We start from the raw sequence: 22,495 nt of genomic DNA on the forward strand, positions 1-22,495 counted from the left end.
TTCGTCGATACATATTCCTACAGTAGAATGTCGCGTCGTGATTTGGAGAAGAGGGTAGACGATGATCAACGTACCTGGACGTCGCGTGAGAAGTAGTTGTTGGCGTATAAGTGGACGGCGTGAAAGATCCTGATATCGTCAAACTGAAAGACGAGCTCGAGGAAGTTCTCGGTGAAGGAATCGCTCATCCAGGCAACCCATCCCGTACCTGAAGATGAATCATTACCCGGTAGAATTTAGCATCCGCGCAAATGTCGAGGTGTGGATGTATGGTGCATACTATCCACGGACCCAGATCCCCAGTGTAAAACATTCCAACCGTCTTTTCGCGTATACTTATAACAGCCCGTTTCAGCGGTGCGCACAATGCAAGGGTGAAGTTTTCAGCTACTTGGCAGAGCTGACAATGAGACGAAGGTGGAGGAGGGAAAAAACAGTCTCCACTACCTAACTTTCCCTTCCAACCTTCAATTTTATTGTACCTTTTCCGTAGCCGGTGTCAATCCTGTAGTCGTCGGCTCCAACCTCTCCGTCCATTAGCCGCCCGATACCGTCGAGGAGATTCCCCTGTCGCTTTATCCCGTCGTAATAGGTGTCCTCAAGTTCTGTTACCGGAGATTGGGGGACGGTGTAGCTGACAACTCCGCCTGAAAGTTAACACCTACGAATTTCGGCAATGGACCGCTATTTTGGTTGTCAACGTTGTTTCTTTTACCCCAAATGCAGAAGAACCCGTCCTCAAGTTTGTCACTGTACAACGATACGTAGATAGAGTATAGCCCCAAATTGAAGGAGTCTTCTATCAGATTCTTGAGCAAATCTTGAAGCGACTTGAAGTCTTTGTTTATAAGTCCAGTATCTTTTATTTCTCATTTTCTTTTTACATAATTGGACTTATAAGATGTCAATGTTGATGTTTTAAGAGGGGTTGTGATGATTCCGCGAATACAGTAAGGGCTATAAAGTGTTGAAACCGCCTGTTTTCACAGATTAAATGTAATTGTGGAAAGTTTGTGGGGACTAGAAAAGTGGAACTCGATAATCTTGGGTTTTTGGGGTCGTTAAAAACGGATCTGACGTCAGAATTTCAAATTTCCAAACAGCGGATCCATTATAGTAGACTCAAAATATAAAAATTGATCCAACTCGGTTGAAATTTGTTGCCCGGGGGTTTCCGGGATCGGTGAAAACGAATCCGGCGGCGGAATTTCAAAATTCAAGATGGCGGATCCAATACGGTGGCCAAAAATATAAGAATCGATCCTAATCACTCGTATTTGATCCACCATTTTTAATTCTAAAAATTTCTCAGATCTGACCCTATTTTCGAAATCAGCAACTCTGAGGACCGCAAGAAAAAATGTATCCATCAAAGAGTTGAGAGATTTTTCGATGAATATTCACCACGCGATCATCTCATAATGAAATTAATAAAAAGCACAGCTTTTCGGCTAACCGACCACCTCAATAATTCATTCGATAAGGAACAAGCCACCGGACGACGAAGTGTCGTGTCGTGTTTGGAATCCGGCGTTATAATACCGGCCTGGGCATTAATTCATCTGCGAAGGCACGCGACGACGCTGCATGCTGTGTTACGAGGCGGCATTCGGTATTGAAGAGGAGGTGGAAAAGGTGGACGACCTTATTACGGTCACAGTAAGGAGTCGGAACTTGTTCGTACTTGTTAAAATTGGGTAAACGCGATCGGTTTTTGATTTATTAATCGGGGCGCCGCTGTCGGAGCCTCAAGAGCCATTTGCGATGACTTCAACGTATTTCAGCCAACCGGGTGTCGTGCACGACCGCCATAAATCTGCCACTCTCGTTCTCACGCGCTCTCTGATTATTTCTTATGCCGGTGGAACCTGGAACGCTCCAGAACCGGGACCAGCTATCGTGCCGACCGGCGCTCGTATAGACCGACGAAAAATTGTTTATGCAAATGTCGGTCTGCCTCGGCGCCGCCTTAAGACGCGGTTACGACGAATCCCCGCTGATTCTAAAATCCCCCCTCCTCTTAATTGGCTCTCGAATTACACCAGACGCATTATCTGTTCACAGAAACCGACTGGCATGTCACGTTTTTCCGATAACTTCGATATAATCGAGCGCATACCGCGTTTTTCACTTTCAACTTCCGGGACGGCGTGACTATCGCCAGGATGAAGAAATTTAACTACCCGATTTGGAGGCATCGTTAACAAAACCTACGATTCTGCGAATAGAGAACTTTGCATCGTCCAACGTTTCGGATACAATGTCATCTCAACGAAGAAAAAGGGGTCTTTTTTTTTCTTAAACTTCTGTTAAAATAAACAAATTTTATAACCGAGTGGATTTTTACTTTCCTGCGATTCAATGTTCGTTATCTACGTAACTTCAAACACTGCGAATCGTCGCAGGGAATTCGGAGAGTGAAATATGTAAATTTGCAAGCGATAATTAATGCGAAGGTCGGTATAAAGGGTGGTAAAAAGGGTTCGTCTGACTTACTGGTTTCCGGGCAGCCCTTCAGCTCGATGCGAAGGCAAACGGTTCGCCTGTGAACCGAATGCGGTAACAGGCGTATTTTTGTGGCAATTATAGGCGGGTGAAGTTCCTGAGAAACGACGGTGGCCGTGTCGGTGTTCCCTGTCAATATCTGGGGAAAATAGAGGAAGAGTGAGAGCCGGGAGAATATACTGTCTAAATGCAATGAAAAAAAAAGGACATAACGGCGTTGCGGGTGTTCGATATAGATCGAGGAGGCGCTCGAGTCCTCAGGACGGTTTTTAATATAATGAACAGGTTCAAAGCTAGACTTTATAATGCATAATATCACCGGCGTTGTATATTTCCGAACCTGCAAACTCTCCCCCTGGACTTAATACAGGATATTGAGGATAATCGTTCGAGCAAAGGCGAAGCTTTCGCGTTGAAAGAAGCTCGCCTCTTCATTGCCCTCCGTGCAGATTAGTCAATAAATAACGCCTGTAGTATTAAAATACACTCGCCGGTCGATTCTTCCGCGGCTTTGTTGGGGGAGGCAAACGATGCCACGGGATGCAAATGTAAATTGATCTAATCACGGTGTGCCTTCGACTTTGTTACGCTAAAAAATACAACTGTCTACCGGCCAAAGTATCCCTGAAATTGAACCGCAGTTGCACTTAGATTTCACGGTGTAGTTGAGAATTTTTTGTGTGTTTTTTTTTTAACACCCTGTTTTCACTGCAATGGCCAAAAAATACCAAAGTCACGCAGACAGATCAACGAATTAAAATTTTTCGACCTTACCACTAGAGCAACACTGAAATCGAAAAGATCTCTTTACCGACTGAAATTCTACCGAATACTTGTAACTGAAATCGCACCCGAAATTTACTGAAATTGTATAATGAGGAAATATTTTGTATTTATATAAAAAAAAAAAATAGTTTATCAGTGATATTTTTGTCATACAAAAGTGAATTCTCGGAATTCAATTTTGGCAAAACTGTAGTGAAAAATTTACACAACTACACCGAAAAATTGAGTGGAACCTGGAATATCACTGATTTTAGGATCCAATGAAAAAACACTCTAATCGTGCCGAATAAATTGCTTGAAATGTGGCTTTCGATAGTCGAGCAGCACAGATCGAGGATGAATTTTTCTAAACCGTAAGAATATCGGAGCGAATTAATGAGAAACGCGTGCTTTGGATGAAAATAAAAATGAGGCGAACCTTTTGGCCGTCCCACTTCCGGTACTCCCGCCATTCGGCGAACCCGGGTCTCCAGTACTCGAGGGTGTACTCCTCGACGTATTCCTGGCCTCTGCCGTGGTCGTAACGACCCTGCGTTTCGATCGCCGTCACGACGTGAGAGCCGACGAAATCGACCTGCAACCACTCCCGGACATCCGCCTCGATCGGCCTTTTCGGGCACCAGGCACCCCCCGCTGTCTCTTTTCGCAATCTGAAATCATAATCGGCAATTATTTGGAGGAAATCGAACCGCGAGAAGACCAAACGGAGGTCATAAAGCTTCGTTATCTTATTATTGTTTCGTTTTTTTCGAACGATCAAAAAGCTCGGGGGTTAGGTCTGAAGATTGTTATTTTTATAACTTCGTTTTTTCGTTCCTCTTGCTTCGTGACGAATACGATGTTATTCCATGTTGGGTAATCCGACTAAAAATGTTCGCGCGTTGAGTCATAGAATATTTTTTTAAAATTCAGCGTGTCATTTATTATATGGTTTATCTTGTAAATTCGATTACGAACTTCCGAATCTTTAGATACATATAATAAATCAAAATTGGTATAGTTCTAGGTAGAAAATGAAAATTAGTTTTCCAGCTGTTATCGGAAAGTCTAGTATCCGTTACTATTCTTTATAATTACGATCGATTTTGCTATATTTTCTTGCAACTGTTGCGAAAATTTATTGCTCGTGCAATAATAAATTGACGTCAAAGCCTTGTTTAACTAAAAAAAGTAGAGCAAACCGACCAAACGGATTTTGCGTTGCAATTACCAAAAAATTCAAACAGTTTTTTTAACGATTTGCTGTTTTACCGAAATTTTCTAGTTACTGTAACAAATGAAATTTTTCTCAGTGTAGTTGATTACAGGATATCTGATCTAGTATACCTGATGATTCGTGCTTTCGTAATCATCCGATTCCTTATATATTTGATCGAATTCAGAAAGTAAATCTTAAAGTTATAAATTGCACGCTGTGAATTCTTTCGAAACTTTATATGATTTGACACGTGAATCGTTCTTCCCCTCTCATCTCATTCTCGTTACGTAAACTTGTTACACATACGTGATACGCAATAATTTAAGCCCGATAAAATAACGGGAATAATTATACCGTGAAGTAACGAAAATAAAATTCAATCCGCCACACGCGGAAAAATTGAAAATGGATGAGAAAGTGACGGCTGTAATATACAGGGACAAATGAATGCGATTTAATACGGTTTCGTATTAGAGAGAGAGAGAGAGAGAGAGAGAGAGAAACACGTATACAACATAATATAAAGGGGACGAAGGGACAAAGAATAACGAAAGCAAGGAAGAGAGAAAAAAAATAAAAAAATAAAAATAAGGGACGGAGATAGAGAAAGAGAAAAATGAATAACGACTTCGGGACGAATGAAACAGGAATGGAAAGAATGGTCGCGGGTCGAAAAGCTTTGGGCGAAATTTGATCGAGTGGAGTGGACTGGAGGTATGAAAAAACACGATATATATATATATATATATATGTATATATATATAGCACAATAATGCACGTTATTCTATAACTATTTATTTGGTCCTTTATACATGGGGCATTCCATGTCAACTCTGTTGAACGGTTGAACACGACGTTTTTTAATTTCACCAAGGATTTTTCTTACGTTAGTAAGACCCTTGAAAAGCATCGAAAAAAATTTGACATTTTTTTCAATCACTCGTCTTTGCCCAATTTTTTAAACCCATCTGAAAAGTACCCAATTTGATTTTTATGAAACAAGAACAAAAAAAAAAAAAAACGAAACGAAACATTTTCACGCAAGATTCGGATTGGGACTTCGTTTTTTTCTATTTTTTTATTATTTTCTTTACCATTTTTTTTTCATCGTTTTTCATATTTTCATATCTGTTACTCAGATTCGGCGGACCGTGCAGTCGTTAGAAATTCTCTGTGTAAGTTAAGCGTACCAGTTGCCGACACGTTTGGACCCAATTATTGACCCATTCGTTTTCAAAAATTACAAAATAACGGTACGCAAATTGTAAATTTCTCGACGACTAAAACCAATCGCTAGAGGATTGAACCCTAGAAAATTAATTTTTCTGGTAATTTCAGAACTAAGGATAAAACGGATGCAAAAAAAAAAAAAAAAATGTCAATTTTGGCCACGATTTTTCAAAAAAACTGGTACACTAACCTAACAGACCGAGCCAACTTACCGAGCATATCGAGGTCCGACGTTCGTTACGTACGAGGAGGAAGCGTTGACGGCGGAATCTGGAATGGTCCCCGACTCCATCCCCAGGGGTGAATTACAAGATCCTGAAACATTTCGAAAAATGTGTAAAAAAAAAACGCGAGAAAAGAAAAAGACAAACCGCGATCAATCGTTTCATCAACAACTCTGCGATACTTACGGACCGGACATTTCCGTCCGCCCATAAAATTCGCAAATTTCATCGATCCAAATTCCCCGTGCGGGACGTGAAAAATGTCCCTGATCCTCGGGGGTCCGTCTAGAACTTCTTACGAGACTGTTCCACGAGTTTCCATCCCATTGCCCGTGTGTCTCGTCTCCGAATTCGGTCGGGGGGAAGTAAGAGAAAATAAATAAGTTGAAAGAGGGGGGCGTAGAAGGAAAGGGAGGAGGAAAGTAAAGTTCAGCCGTCGCCCGGGGCGAGTCAACCGTAATAAATGGCTCGGGACTCGCGGTAGGCTGCATGATGCGTAAATATATATATACATATGTATATATACATATATATGTGCGGTGGTATTGAGTCATTAATATTAAGTCGGGCTTCCAAAGGGGTGGGGGGTGGCTTTCGCGGGTCCGAGCATACGTCTTCCTGTTGGTTGTATAGACAGCGGTCTGCACGGGCACATCATGGTGGGGGTGAAATTTTTATGAACCCATTTCTTAACCCTCGTTAGTTTAAAACGGACGCCTAAGATCGAGGTTCGGGGCTTCTCTTCTTCCCTCGTTATCGGGGCATAGTGTAATAATGAAAACAAGGAGGTCGGTGTTATTTTTTCCGACCGAATCGATGCTGTCGTTATTTTTTTTTATCACGACGTCGGGCGGGATAAGAAAACGAGGTGAAAATCAAGCGTCACGCACAACGGGAGAAAAGAAAAATCGCACGTTGATGTTATTGTAGGTAACTTTTTCCCGGGTCTTGATGCCATTCCGCGATCGCGTTATTTCGGGAAACACGTTTCGGATGTATTCGGTTGACTGGTCTAACTGGAGTGAAACTCGGAACTTACTTGTGTTTGTCCTCCTTGACTCTCGGAGGGACTTATTGGAAACGCATTCGGACCTGGAACAGATTTTCAACCCCTGATAGTTGCGCCGAGGTATCTAGGCACGGTTACCCGTTCCTGAAATATCCGGGTTTCCATGCTCGTAACGGTGGAAACTAACCGCGCTAATGATACTCGATGTGAACGCGATATTAACGAGCTTTACACCGGAGACTCGAAAAGAAAAAATAAAGCACAGGCACTTTTTACGCTGTTAACTTTGCCGCGGAATATTCGAACACTTGTGTAGAGTATGTGGAATTGAACAGGAGAATTGGAAGGTATCGACGACGATGAAAATTTGAATTCTAACCGAAATGCGGATTTTTGACAATCAAATAATAGGAAAAATTACAACAATGAGAGAAGTTTTTAATTATTGTTTAGTTTTTTAGTTTCTCTGCAACTATCGCGATTATTTCACGTTGCTGAATTGGCGTTAAATTGACGATTGAAAAAAATTTGATCATCGAGTAGACGGAGGTTGGATTAAATAACTGGCCTTGACAATTGTGATATAAAATTTTGTACAACGTTTACTTTTAACTGGAACAATATTTGTGACGGTAATTGAATTGTAACGAAACGAATTTCACCTGATTTTTATATATTGTTGCTTGTATCGGACGATAATTGAAATTTTATCCAAGCGCTGTCGGAAATAAGAGAATTCCCGAAAGATAAGGATTCGTAGATTCAGAGGAATTCGGGGTAACTTCGATATTCCCGAGGGATCAGGGAAACGGAAGGCGAGCAACGATCTCGTCGAAGACAGGTGTGTCAGGCAATCCCATGAATACGTTTCGAGTGGCGGAAAGAATCGCTGCTGCAACGATTTGCATGCAGCCGAGTCTTTCTTCTCGACGACGAAATTTGTTGCACGCTTCAGAGATATCAGGCATCCTGTAAAAGCCTCCCAGCAGGGGCGGGGTTGAAATTCCGAATTTGAAACTTTCCGAAAGCGTTTGATTCTAAAAATTTCTCTCGGTGTTCGAAATTTCGATGTTTTAAAATTACTAATTTTTTAATTTTTGCACTTTTGGAACTTCGAACGTCGGGTTTCGGATCGTTCGAAACTTTGATGTCTCTTCTTCAACTTTCGCGACGAAAAAATTCGGAACTCGGAGTTTCCGGATCTTATCAAATTCCGACTCAAATTTCAACCCCGTCCGTTCGAACATCTCTCTCTCTCTCTCTCTCCGGCTAACTTCCTCGCAGCTTGCCGCGATTCGACGTAGTTTTTTCGCAGTTCGCGAAAGCAGGCATTCCACGTAGAACAATTCGTCTTGCCAGCGGCGTGCGATTCGCCCCCCTTTTCCAATCTGCGCATGCGTGGGGGGAAAAAACGTTTCGCAAAATCGCACAATGCCCAGCAATTCATGCTTGAAACGACTAATTCGCGGATTTTCAACCCCCGCGAATCATTCAACGCGGTTTAAACCCCGATCGGTTAAAACCGTTTCGTTTATTCGTTCGTTTGTTCCTCGATCCCTGTTGGCGTACGAGCGTATAATGCCAGGGTTTATATACTCGAGTAAACATCGGGAACAACGCTTGCCCGGAGCATAAATTGCGAGTAAAGAAATATACGTGCGAAGATTAACCGGTTCTCTATGACAGGCTGAACGGGTGAAATGTAGTCGCGAATTCGTGCAATAAAAATTCCCCGTACATCATATCCGTATAATGCGCAACTTATTGCGTGCACGGTTTACGTACACCTGTAACAAAGTGTGCGCCTGTAAAATGTTGGCATTTCTGCCGAGGGAGAAATTGCGGAAATCGGAGGAATCGGATTTCACTGCATAAAAGCCCGGAGCTTCAAATTATTGTTCTATAATTTTTTGTCCACATCTTTTTTTACATCATTCTAAAAACCTACTTTCACGGAATCACGAAGCAATAATGTTTCATTTTTTTTTTCCCCCGATTAAAATTTCCGCAATTTTCATCGCGGCGAAATAATTCTAAACCAACAATTATGTAATAATACGGATATTTTTCTACAATCTTGTGCAATTTTGTCCGCTCGACGTTTCTGTTTGCTGAGAAAGAGCGAGTAAAAGCGTGAGTGAGAGAGAGAGAGAGAGAGAGAGAGAGAGAGAGAAGAGGTGAGCTTGCGCCGGGGAATTGCATAACTTTTCAACATAAATTCCAGCACGGTCGTATATTAAACATGATATTCGTACCTATACGCGTACCTAGATATATGCAGTATATACACATATCTGTACGTACACGTACGTGTTCAGCATGATGATATATGACGTATATTCACGAACCAATCGTAATATAGAGTGGGGTTGTACCTTCGAGACTGCGAATAGCGCGGCAAGTGAGCGAGGAAGAGTGTTTTAAAAACAGAAGAAGAGAAAAAAAAAAAGAAAAAGAAAAAAAAATAAATAAAATAACAAAGCCATTCATTTTCGACCTCGTTCCCCTCTAATTGAAACCCTTCTGCGGAAAGTTTCGGAGACGAAAAGCTTTTTTCCCGATGTAAAAGCTTTTTCTACATCGACCGCGACGCGCGTACAATAATTCTTTCAATTTTGACCCAACTTCTCTTTTTTTTTTTCTCTCCCGTTTTCACTTTCGAACCCTGTTTAAAGCTCTTCACACGACAAAGTACCGTACGTGCCATGCGCGACGCTTTGCGGAATATCGTACTTTATACTCGACATGTAAATGCACCGCCAGCTAGTAGTGAAGTACTCGCAAAGCGATTTCAATGGCTTGAAACGCATCGGGCTTAGCATTCGCTTGTGCATGCAGCGATCGTCGGGGTTGGTTATACTTCGAAAGTAAAAGGAAAGAGCGCATTTCGCACACAACGAGTTTATGAGTACGTATGTATGGGGCATTCCGTGACAGATTTCTCAGATTGGGTTTGTCATTTTACGCACGAAAGTAGGTACAGGACGAAAAATGCAATTGCAATTTTTCTTCAGGATTTTTTTACCCGGCGTATTTGAAGTTTCATTTAAAAAGTTTCAAAAAAACACCCGGTTTTCTAAAATCTTATAATATTCAGATAAATCTTGTTAAATGTGGAGATATTTTTTACACATAATAGAAGACCAAGATTTCACAACTTCAAAGGATATAAAAAAAATTGTTATTATTGGATCGCATTTTTGACATAAGAATTAACGTAAAAGCTTCGAATTGATATTTTTCGGCCCGTAAACTTTTTCCTTCTCGTTACATTTTCTAAATAAACGATCACGTTTTTCCAAGTTTATATATATATTTATTTAAAAACGAATTTATAAATCTTTTGTTCTTCCAATTTTTTTTCTTCAAAACTTTTCTCACATTCGGCTGTCGAGTTGTATCATTTTCAGATTTTTGACTCTTCACTTTTCAACGGCGATGAAAAGTATGGTGGAAAAACTGTTTTTCCGTCTTCGTTTGATTTTTTTTTAGAAAAATTACTACAGGACGTATTTAATATACGCCAATTCGAATCTGTAACTTTCAAAGAATGTGATAATTCGTAATTCCCGGATTTATTTCGGGGGTGGAAAACGGCGGAGAGCTTTAAATAGGAGAGCTATACCGTTGACGGGGTGGTAAAATTCCCCCGTTGAAACCGGTGAGATTCCGTCAGGTGGCCGAGGGTATTAAATCCCGTGAACCGAACCGAACTCGGCTGCATCGTCGTTCATCGATGCAGCAGCACTTACAACTGATCGCGAACTGTGCAGTCTGGTTTCGGATCAGCTGGACCGCGTATTTTTATCCGGATTAATTGAATCGAGGTGACGATTCTAGAGGTAGTGAGGTAAGGGTGAAAAAAAATAAAAAAAAAAAAAACGGCAAGCGCACTCGTCGAACTTTGACGGTGGATAATGCAGGTGGGAGAGGTGGAAAGTGGAGAGTGGAAAGGTATACATAAGGGGGATGAAAAGGAGGAGGATGAAGGCGTAGGTGTGGGTTAAGGAACTACTTCTGGGTCACGGTGGAGATCGAGGTACGTCCTTCTCGAGTGGCGGCGGCGGTTTGTCTTCCTGAACAAAAGCTTCTCGCCCGGATAATTGAGCGGTAATCTGGCCGAGCATCCTCGAGACGATTTTCTCTCTGGGGGATTTAAAGCTCATCGCCCACTTCCATTTTCCGTTCGTTCGTTCGTAAGACGTTTCGCGAAACCTCACCTCCCCATCCTCTCGCCTCGCCCTTCCACGCTCGGCTCGTTATCGAAACGTGAATTTGCTTTCGATTACACGCGGCACGAATGAAATCTGTCGAGGACGAATCTGAGGTTTGGAAAAAGTCGACGAACCGTAGAAAAAAAAAAATCTCAAGAATAGTGTATTGTGTAACAAGGAGGCAAACTCGGTATTTACGAACCGAGGTTAAGTTTTCGATATCAGTCGTACGTCAGCCGAAGACGAATATTGTAAATACGCGTGGCGAAAAGACCGTTGCATCCTTGTTGCGCACGATTCTTTGTATAACAAGAGTATGTCACGCGTCTTTCACGAAGTACGAAATTGAGGTTAGGGTCGCGTAACGTAAGATTTCTTCGCGACTGCGCATGCGCGGAGTGCAGAAAATACCACTTTTCACTTCTAGGATTTAAAAGTGGTCATTTCCGTACTCCGCGCATGCGCAATCGCAGACTCACTTGATCGTCATAGAAACGCGTACTTTGTGTACGGAAAATACATAAGAAAAAAAAAAAAAAAAAAACAACAACAAAAAAACATTCCTTCATATGAAAATGAATCTGACAAGTAAATTCGAACAATCACACAAGCTGAGACGAATCAAGAATTTGGTGAAAAGTTTTTATTGTTAGGATTCGGAGGTTCAAAATGAACATATAGGCGTGGCGATGGCGATTCCTCAATTCACTGGGGGGGGGGGGATGAAGACAGGCACCGCATGGTACTATTCCCGGCATGAGCCAGCAGGGATACTGAATTGCGGAACGGGAATGAGGAGATAAAACCGACACGCCATACCCTGAACACACAGAGAGTGTGAGAGAGAGAGAGAGAGAAAGGGGTAGTTTTGTGTGCTGCGAGTATACATATATGTATATTCATGTGTATGGGGGAGTGTATAGGAAATGCATATGGGGGAAAAGACGGAGAGAGCGACGGGAAGAAATACGATGAAAGGTACAATTGAATTCACGTTCGCCTCGGCGAATCGATGCGATCTCAGTGCCTATATATATATCTGCATTCCCTCCCCTCCCCTCCCCGTCACTCTCCCCCCCCCCCCCCCCCCTCTCACATTCTCTCTTTTTCTCTCTATCTTCTTGTATTGATAAGAGCAAAGTGGTTGCACAACGGTTGAAACAATTTCGTCGAATATCCGTAGGCTCAGAAAAGAAAGATTCTTTTTCGTTTGTTGAAGACAAAAAAAGGTTTTATTCCCGACTTAACCGTAATCTTTACTTTTTTGAACTGAAAAGAGGGACGAAAGTAGCATGTTATTCCCTCTTAACTTTTTTCCCTGACCTGAGGGGGGAAGAAAAGTATGTAACACTTTTTTCCCGCATTTGCTAATCTACGACTTTATTCCCTTGTTACATAATCTACTACTAGCTTTAAAACCCTTGCTCGCTAAACCTCGCTCGGGGTCGAATGCCTAGTGTAAATGGTTTTTGTGCTCGTACGCTCGCTTACTAGTTGTCATTGTTTTATCACATGATACGAGATTTATCAGACACCTCACGCCCTCGATGCTTGAGGATTGTTCAATGGGTAATAAATGTTCATTGATGATTATTTCAATACGAACCTACGGATTAAATAACAATTCACTCGTTGCAGCTAAGGGAGAAAATTATCTTTTATCTGATCGGTAGGAAATTTATTTCAATGAAATAAATTTTTGTCTCTTATCGAGGAAAGAATTTTCTGCAATACGTTATGACCGGTAATAAATCGAGTAAATTTTCTTTTTATCTATTATGTTATGTAAAATTCTATCAAAAGTCATCGGCATCGAGTTATTTGTTGAAATCACACACACACACGATCCGAACGAGAGGTTCGCAATGAACGTTTGTGTATTTAACACAAGTTTGGCGAAACAACGGGGTCGGCGAAAATTCTGTCGGACCTACTACGAGGGGTGAAGTTTGACGGGCTTAACACGGGGTTAAAAAATTAATCCTCGTTCACTCAGTCACTCAATCTCGGGGGACGAAACGCGACGCATGAATGGTCGGCCAATGAGGTACCCACGTGCGTTTTTAACACGGAAAATCCATTCTCATCGGTCACAATATCTCGATGGACATTAAAATATAGCTTGGGAATTAACGTCGGTACTTTTTTGCTAACGGGGATACAAATAATTGAAGAGGAGAATTAAGAGACTCCGTAAGTACCTGCATCAAAAAATTTCAAAAAAAAATAAAAATAAAAAATATTACAACTGTTTGGATTTTTTTTCCTTTGGTGCATATGGTTGTTTCTTTAATCGCTCGACGAGTTGGTTTGAAAAAAATTCCACTCGAACAGCCATTTTAAATTCTCCTCTTGAATTTGAGGAAGATCGGAGTAGCGATCAAATATCCGATATCGATTCGCTCGACGGATGAGATCGGAATTGCGGGGATGCTTGGTGAAAGTTGAAAAATTCCAGCCTCGTCGTAACTCGCGTTTAAAAAATCGAGCGACGTTGCACACGCTGAGAATTTATATTCTCTATATATTTTTTCGATCGACCGCAGCTACGAAAGTTACGAAGTTGTTGCACCGGGTGTTGAAGTACGGTCGTTCAAACATTTGGTATCCGGTAATTGAATCGACGAGGATATTATACTTCGCGAGTTTAACATATTAAAAATTTTCAACGATCCTGTCCGGTCATTTTCACAGCAGGAAAACGTGTGGAATCGTGCCTTTTTCCGATAAAGTGTTTTTTTCATACATCAAGGAGTAACGCCAACTCAGGATTTTTTTTTTTTTTTGTCAACTTAAACAACGTTTTAGGGGCATGAAAACAATAAATCTCGTTGTTCAATTCTCGATTTTTTTCCACACAGTGTCTCGGAGCGTATAACTTTAAACGAATTTTTATCGAAATTAATTTTTTCAAAATGGGAGGACAGATTATTTGGCATACACCGTTGCTTGGATCGATTTGAAATTTTTATTTCATAAATGAGCAAGTTTTAAACAAACTCTTCGAAAAGTAATCCTATCCCTATTTCCATGCTCCTAAAATAAAGTGGTGTTAAACTTTAGAATAAATTTGTTTCTCATTTGAAAAAATTCTTTTTTGTATCCTGTATAGTTAATTTTGCGAGTGTGATAACGAATCGATCCACATCCTCTACGGTGAGAATAATTTACGTTCGTAGTCTTTATGAGCAGCAGCAGCAGCGGTATAATTTGAGTCAGGCAAGCGCAGCGAAACGCATTGCAAGCCGAGCGGAAGGCTGTCGGCAGCCTCTTCCAAGGGGTGCATTGTGCTTGGCAGAGGTTCGCAGGGGTGGCACCGACCAGGCGAGAATAATGCTGCATTATGCACCGGCAGCCCGAGTCACGCATGCAGGGTGAAAACGCGCGGTTCGTCGCTTCGCGATCCAGGAATAGATTCTTCTTATCAACCCGTCGCGGAATTTGAAACACGGATCAATCGCTGCTATATTTTTTTCAACTTCCAGTTTCTCTGTTGAGAAACGGAGCAAAGAAGAAAGTCATTGTAATCACCCCGAAAATAAAAAGTTGAGCTTTATTCACTGGATCTTCACGTTTTGAAGTTTAGAAAATCACCTCCAATTATTTTCGGATGGACGTATGTCATCAATTTTTTTGTTCGACGATATTTTGGTAACGAGTTACAGGATTTCGATGATTTTGGTATCAAACGACGCGAATTTTCCAAACTTGGAACTGATTGGATTTTGGATTTGATCGATTCGGTGCTTTTTCAATTATTTAAGTAACAAGGTTTCAAGAATTCAAGTAAAAGTGAAGATATCTTGAGAATGAATGAATGAAAATTGATACCGTGAGGTTTTTTCGGTCACTAATCGCGAACCTAAGGTCAGATTTGCAAAATTTAAATTTCGCGTGTTCGATATGCTGAAAAAACTAAAAACATTTGGATTTTGATGAAAATTGGTACTCCTCGGTTCGTTGGATGGCTGATCACGAATCTGAAGTCAGATTGCGAAATTCAAAATGGCGATCCAATACGATGGAAAGAAATCTAAAAATATTCCGATTTTCGTAGAAATCGGTAGGCGGAGGTTTTTTGGGTCACCGATAACGAATCGAAGATCAAACTTCCAAAATTTGCAACGGTGTATCCGTTACAGTAGTTAAAAATAAAAAAAATCCAAAGGCCTTAAAATCGTTAATCACGAATCTGAATTTTCAGTTCGAAATTTCAAATTTGATATTATTCTTTTTTCTCTCCATATATATATAAATCCGTTTGTTCCCTCTAGTTTTCGATCAATCAGGCATTCGAAAAAGTCTCTACCTTATTTTTACATCAATCCTGAACGTATCTACAATACGCGCATTACGTATCCGCGAGTATAATAAAAATAAATCATAGCCGGGATGAAATATGATCTTAAGTCTGACATAAGTCGACAGACGACAGGTTATACCGTTCATTTTTGTGTCCCTTGAAAGGCGGCGGGAGACATGCGATTTTACACCCCCTGCCAAGACAAGGGTTAAAAAGTGTTATTTAGAAACGAGGGATCGACGCGATCGTCGCCGATTTACATACATATCTTTTCACGTACATCTAGATGTGTGTTATATATATATATATATATATATTATGTATACTGTATATACATATATATGTATACGGGGGTTGGAAAAACGAAAAATCGACTGCGACAGCTGTCTGTACGAAAATATGTACCTACCTGTATTACCCACATCGCGATTAGAATGATAAACCGACGTATGATGTTCAGATTGGCGTGATCGGTGTACAGATTTGTTTGTTTTTATTTTTTTATTTATTTTTTTTTTTTCGTTTATCTATATATTTCACCGTTTTTCTTTTTTCGAACCGGACGGGGGAAGGTGGAAGGGAGGGGAAAATAATAGATGACCTGTCTCGTTAGCGGAAATACCGTGCAGCACGTTCGAATTCGTGCCCACCGATCAGACACGTACGCATCGAGTTTCGACCCTGGCTGAGTTTCTATACTGCATTTTTTATCATTCATTTATCCAGTTATCGTTCGGTGTACATGTAAGGTAAAAGCGAATCGAGGACTGTAACGAGCCTGTGATAAATTGACGTTCGGAGTCGGAGAGCGCGAGAAATATGAAGTAAAGTAGGCACAAAGCTTGGAGGAAGTCTTTGTGTCGGTTGTAAATCGAGCAGCTGTGGCTCGTATACACTGTATATTTTTATTTCGAATAATAAAAAAAAAAATAAAAATAAAATAAAAGTAGAAAAGAAATACGAACCGCAGCGAGTAATATTCACAGCAATTATGTATTTAATATTGACATTGATGTAGAAAAACGTTGAATACTCAGCGAAATTGATATTACAGGTACGTACAATGTTTTTTTTAACGCAAGCTATGAAGCAACTTTGTGTATTGGAACGTTGCAAGACAAGCTGCTTATTATGACAAATATTTATCGAACTTGGTTGGCCAACACACACGGGTATCATCAATTATTCATACCGTTCGAAAGCGAAAAGTTTGTCAGTCGGTGTGCGTTTAAACTCGTTGTAGGTTTTTTTCGCGTCTACAATTTTACACGTCACGGGGATTTTGTCAAACGAAATTTTTCGCTTTTACGAATGAACGGGGAACTCGGTAGGTACGTATAAGTATGATATTATATAATATATGTATATATGTGGAATAATACCTGTTTGTAGAGGTAAATTTAATATCCACAGGAAAAGCCGAATACATTCGTTGGTAAAAAGAACAAAGTGAAAGGGAAAGAGAGAAAAAAAAAAAAAAAAATTGGAAATGATTCCTGAGATTATGGAAAGTCTCTTCCAAAGGAATTTTGTGGAAAATTCAGTTTGCGAAAAATCATATATATACAACAATATTCAACGGTATTCCCTGTTCGTATATACGTCATGTGTAAACAATTATCTTGTCAAGCGATTCGTAGATCAAGTCGAGTCTACGATGAAAATTCGTCAAATTATCAGATCAATGCGGAGTAAGGAATGCGATAGATTATACATATTTTTGTCGGGTACATTTTACGTTGTATTTTGGGAATTATGACCGTGCGTAAGCACATTTATACATGTATATATTTATCAAATCGTAGGTACGCACGATAAGATAATATTGTTGATAAAAAAAAAAAAAAAAAAAAAAACGCACCTCGCGTGTTAACGCGTGCTTGATTATGGTGGTCAGATATCCGAGTCTCAGTCGGTAAGTCAAAATACTGCACGATTACAATTCTTTACCCGCGTAGAGATACGACGAATCGTGAATTTTTGGATTAGCGCGATGTTTGATATATTTATATCATTTATAATTCTCACATGCAACGGGTTGATGCTTGATTATTAAATTTAATTCCAACATACGTTCGTGACTTTCAGGCTACAGGTTCAACAAAGAATTAACAAAAAAAAAAGAAAAAGAAAGATAAATGAAACATATTCGATAGAAACGATATTGCGACTGGCATTGATAAGTTCCTAGTCATTTCACGCATTTTGGTTTATCGTGAGAGGTAAGGTTAGTAAAAAATTGTTAATCAATCCTTAAAATAATGAGGAAATAAGCAATTTATTTAACTTGTTCGACGATCTGCAGTTTAATCAGGCGGATACAGCCTGATTAATTATATTGTCTGCATCTATTCAGCCATCATACACACAGAGTCGTATCTATGTGTAGCACTGCAGTCTGGTACCTAAATTGCAAAATCCATTTCAGCATGATCGCATTTCGTATCAGCGAACCGAAGCAAACGCCTAGCAAGAGGCTAATCGTAAGCCAGAAGCCTGCAGTCCTAATATTGTTCTCTGACAATACACGAATGCGTTGCTTCGATCGTTTCGGGGCATGTAATTCAAATAATTTAACAAATGTACCCGGCATGCGCCGTGGAAACAGGTGTTTACCTCAAAGGTATAATCTCACGCTCGCAGGTCTAGACTCTAGAGTCTAAAGTCTAGACTGCGTTTTGGGGAAGGAGCATCGGGCGAAAAAACTTAGAAATATGAAGGGTTGGTTGTTATTTACCGAGAAAATTCAAGAGGTGTTATTAGGAGTTATTATAATACGTTGCGTGTATAAACTTGGCACGTTGTAAAGAACGTTCTTCGGTCTTGTCGAAATTGTTTCACATCACGACTCGTCCGTTTTGTTAGTACGTTTTAATTTATCTTTGATTATTTTTTTTTTTGCTTAAACGATATCGCGTACGTCTTTATGATATACTTGGACGGATGTGTGAATGAGGAATGAAAAGAGCAGCGACGCACTTATCGTAGAGTTTAAATACCGGGACAATCTCTTGAAACTTGAGAATCAACTGCGCATGCGCGAATTTTATCGGCTGTTCGTGCAGGCTTGCCATCCCGTGTTTTCGGCTGTCAAACTGATTCTGGCGGCGATGTACTTGATACGAATTTCCGAGGTTAGAATCTCAAATAATCGAGGCAGTGACTCGGAAAAGTTTGGGAAGGATTTGTTATTGGGTCGGAAAGTTGATTCTTCAAAGAACGGTCGGAATTTAATGCTTACGCTCTTTGAGAATTCAAATGTACAAATTTTGCGTAGGTTGGTTCACCTGCATCGCAGACAAGAATATCGGTGCGGGAAGATTTCGCCGACCAATGAGATTGAGTTATTTGGCGCGTGCGCGGTTGATTTTCAAGTTTCAAGATATCGTTCCGGTATATGACGAATGAAAACGTAACGTCTTAGAAAAGTCCACGAAGCACTAAACCAACCGTTGACAATTGGACTCCTCTGCTATGTAGGGTGGACTTTAATTTTGGCGAAGTGAATTCAAGCGAATCATCGCGAGAGAATGAAAGCGGAGAAACACGAGTTTGATCGATACAAGCCGATGACTGGAAGATCCTTCCACCTAGCCGGAAAATGAAAGGGGGCCAGCTCTCTATAGCTAATTATATCTAGGATGAGCTGCATGACGGGATGCGACGTCGCGACGTCCCGGAGGTCGCAGAGGTCGCTGACGGGTCGGAGGACACTCGGAGCGTCTCGAGTCTCGCTGCCTGCCATGCCCTTCTCCGTATTCCTTTGTGTACAACTGTTTACTCACCGAGAGGATCTGCCATTTACCGTAACGAGGGAACCTTCGCCATCCCCCGTATTCTCCCTCCAACGACTGCCGCAAGCTCTTCCGTTTAGCCCTTCGAAGAGTTGCAGGTAACGACGCTCCTGTTCCTTCACCTCTTCACACAGGCGTTGATGACGCTCTTTTGCGTCGTTGCAGGACTGATTCGATCCCACTTTTTTATGAATACATGCTTGCCCGGTTCAACAATTTTCCAAGTTGGGTGGGGGAGGGTTTCAGAGTATTTAAACAAAACACTATTATCATCGTTATCAAAGGTTGCTACAGGAACGATACTCAAAGGTCGTTTCAGTTAACGTGGCAATTGGGATATTTCCAAAGGTTCCAGAACTACTATACTGTACTCGTATATATATGAATTGTTTTAAATTGAAATCATTGTTGAAAAGAGAAGTTAATATTTTTTCAAACCGAGAATGCTTTTTCACTCCTTCATCAATATTTGGCAGATCGTTGACCTATATTTTGTGCTTGGGATACCCGTTGGATGTTGGGGGACGAGATGCGTAACCTATTAACGGTTTATTGAGCTTTAGCACGTGGTGCGAGGGCTTGCAGGAATGATTCACATCCACAGAGAGAGAGAGAGAGAGAGAGAGAGAGATACGCCGGTAGAAATCTCGGCATCGATTCGGGGAAACGGTTCGTTTGGTTCGGCGTCGGGCTCAGCCGTCCATTATTGATGGGATTCTACTTTCGTCATTTAGGTAAGCCGTTCAATTACGATTGCAACGGCAACGCCAACAGCAATTCAGTGGAGCAAAGCGTCCGGTGAAAACCAACGCTCATCCACAAATAGTATAACATGACAGCTGCTAAGTGAATTTCGATCATTTTCCTCTTGCTTAATTCTGCAAGGAACTTATGCCTACACTTCAAAGCGCGGTTTACACCAGAGAGCGAATCTTGGCTGAAACTCGGCAAAGTGAACCAACACACGTGAGCGATATTTGTTGTACCATTGGACTGAGATGTGACAGGAAACAAAAACAAACAAGCGAGAAAAAAGCGAGTAGAGGAGATATTAAAGAGACGAGAAAAAGATGAACCGGTTGTCAAAAGGAGCTGGATAAACACGCGCGACATCCTTCTCGGTATCGCCTAGACTGTACGAGGGGGATGAATCCCTCTTTCGCGTCCACCCGCAGTTTATATCGTTTCTCTTCTCGTGCGTGTATTACGAACATAAAAAAAACCAACTGCTGTTCATCGTTTTACTATATATTCCCTGATATATCGAGCTCGGATATAAAACACGGAGAAAAAGAAGAAGAAGAAGAAGAACGTAAAGGGCTGAAAAGAGTCAGGTATGACATATCAGAGATTCGATCATCAGATCCATACATTGATCAATCGAAACATGGATCGCAATCATGTGTTTATGATACATCTAAACACAATTTTAGTTTCTCTACTTACCCATTGTGAACGACGCGACATGTTCGCCAATCCATATCAGCTGAAAAATAAGCGTGGCCTTCATCCTGCCCGACGAATTGTCTCCTTTGACTCGGTCTCATGTGAACCTATAAAAAAGAACAGGAGTGTCACATCACAGAGATAAGCTCAGTTTCATCCCAGAGGGCAGATTCCGCGACTACCTTCATGATATACCTATAATGTACCGGAGTGAAGGGAGCTGCAGTTTAGTCATGGCGGTTTCAGTTCCAAACTTTGCTAATTATGCACGAGTAGCACGAAGTACCTCTGCGGCAATTCGTGTTAATTCATCCATGTGCGGATTCCAAAACACGGTGTAAATCAGGCGTCGTCATTGCAGCTGCCGATCGATGCAGGATAAATAGAAGCCTCTACTCTCCTCTCATCCTAATTTACGCTGCGGTGGGAAAACCACCCGGTAAAAGAAAAAAAAAAAAAGAAAACAAATGCACGGAATCCAGATTCGCAGGTTCTCTTCGCATCCGAGACACGTGCGCACGTTTTGCCCGAAGCGTATATTATACGAGGTGTCCATAAGTCTAGTGAGAGTAAAGACAACAGTTTCTCCGAGGGCACAATATGCTCCTTCCCATTAACTCTTCTCTCGTTATGACGCCGCAGTAGACTAGCAATGAGAGTTCTGGATACAGATTCCTGCACCGACCTTATACCGACACTTACCGACACCTTACCGACACTTTACCGACATTTTACAAACATTTCTACAATTTTCAACGGTTGGGGGATATCCTCACTCTGGCTCATTTCTCAAACGTTCTGGAAGTGTCGGTAAAATGTCGGTGCAGGAATCTGTATCCAGAATTCTCCTTGCTGCTGTATTCAACGCGTTTTGGCCTCTGGTCATCCGTTGGAATGGACCAGAGGTCATTCGGAGGTCGAACGTCTACATGCTGCACGGTTCAGCTACGATCAAACAACTGATTCCGAGAGGAGCGCCTCGGGATTTTTGCTCGCGGATTTCTTCTCTTTTCGAAATTGCACAATAAGGACGACGACGCGGAGGAGGATCGAGTTGTTCTGCAAACCGTTGCAGAGCAGAACTCCCTCCGCACATTATCGCGGCTACCCCCGCAGTTTCGACTTATCGCAGGTACATAGGACAGAACCCTTCTCGGCTGATGGCTTGCTCTTTCTCGCTTTCCACGGGGTTGCGCTCGCTCACTTCCGTCGCGATAACGGCTTCCCGTTTGCGCAAAGTGTGTTGCAGCCTTGGTATAAACGGGATGCTTCTTCTTCTTCTTCTTCTTCTGCCCTGCAGACCAAAAGCTCGAGATGCGAGATACGGGGTTTGACACATGCACGAGTCAGCCGCGCAATCTTCAACCACCTACCTACTCTTCTTTTTCATTTCCTTTCCACCTTGCGGGAGAAAACCGTTTTTCGCGATGCGATAAGATTCGAGGTATGATGGACGCCGTCTGCATGTGCGGGGCGACGATTCAAGGTCGCAGACTTTATTCATAAATCGGTCCAGAGCATATGTTATATGTATATATTTATCTACGCAGGATCAGGCTTCCTGGCGTTGAAATCACCGGATACCTATAACAATATAATCGAGTCCAGCTCCTGCCAGGATGCGGAAACCGGGTCAAGGAAACTAGCGAGGAGTTCGTCTCTTTGCACGTTCCGCGAGATGATAGCTTTTCGAACGAGACCACGAGCCTGCTCTTATTCCGTCTAATTAAAAGGAACCGTCTCTCCGAGTTGACGGTAAAAACTCGAATCTCATCTCGAGTATATA

At 41.4% G+C, this 22,495-nt stretch overlaps 1 protein-coding gene across 2 annotated transcripts in view; it reads right to left on the bottom strand.

The window, feature by feature from the left end:
- Positions 1 to 22,495, bottom strand: part of LOC107220161 (discoidin domain-containing receptor 2) — a 36,775-nt gene that overhangs the window by 8,728 nt on the left and 5,552 nt on the right. Inside the window, exons 2-7 of one of the 2 annotated variants that reach the window (XM_015658630.2) lie at positions 20,710 to 20,816; positions 5,932 to 6,034; positions 3,710 to 3,941; positions 2,497 to 2,644; positions 483 to 647; positions 75 to 208 (exon numbers count right to left, since the gene is read on the bottom strand). In XM_015658630.2, coding sequence (XP_015514116.2) covers positions 75 to 208; positions 483 to 647; positions 2,497 to 2,644; positions 3,710 to 3,941; positions 5,932 to 6,034; positions 20,710 to 20,773 — 846 coding nt within the window. In that variant the 5' untranslated portion in view covers positions 20,774 to 20,816. The remainder of the gene's footprint in view (positions 1 to 74; positions 209 to 482; positions 648 to 2,496; positions 2,645 to 3,709; positions 3,942 to 5,931; positions 6,035 to 20,709; positions 20,817 to 22,495) is intronic. The other variant, XM_046731470.1, reaches the window with a different exon arrangement.

Source organism: Neodiprion lecontei, chromosome 2 (assembly GCF_021901455.1).
Source record: "Neodiprion lecontei isolate iyNeoLeco1 chromosome 2, iyNeoLeco1.1, whole genome shotgun sequence".
NCBI lineage: Eukaryota > Metazoa > Arthropoda > Insecta > Hymenoptera > Diprionidae > Neodiprion > Neodiprion lecontei.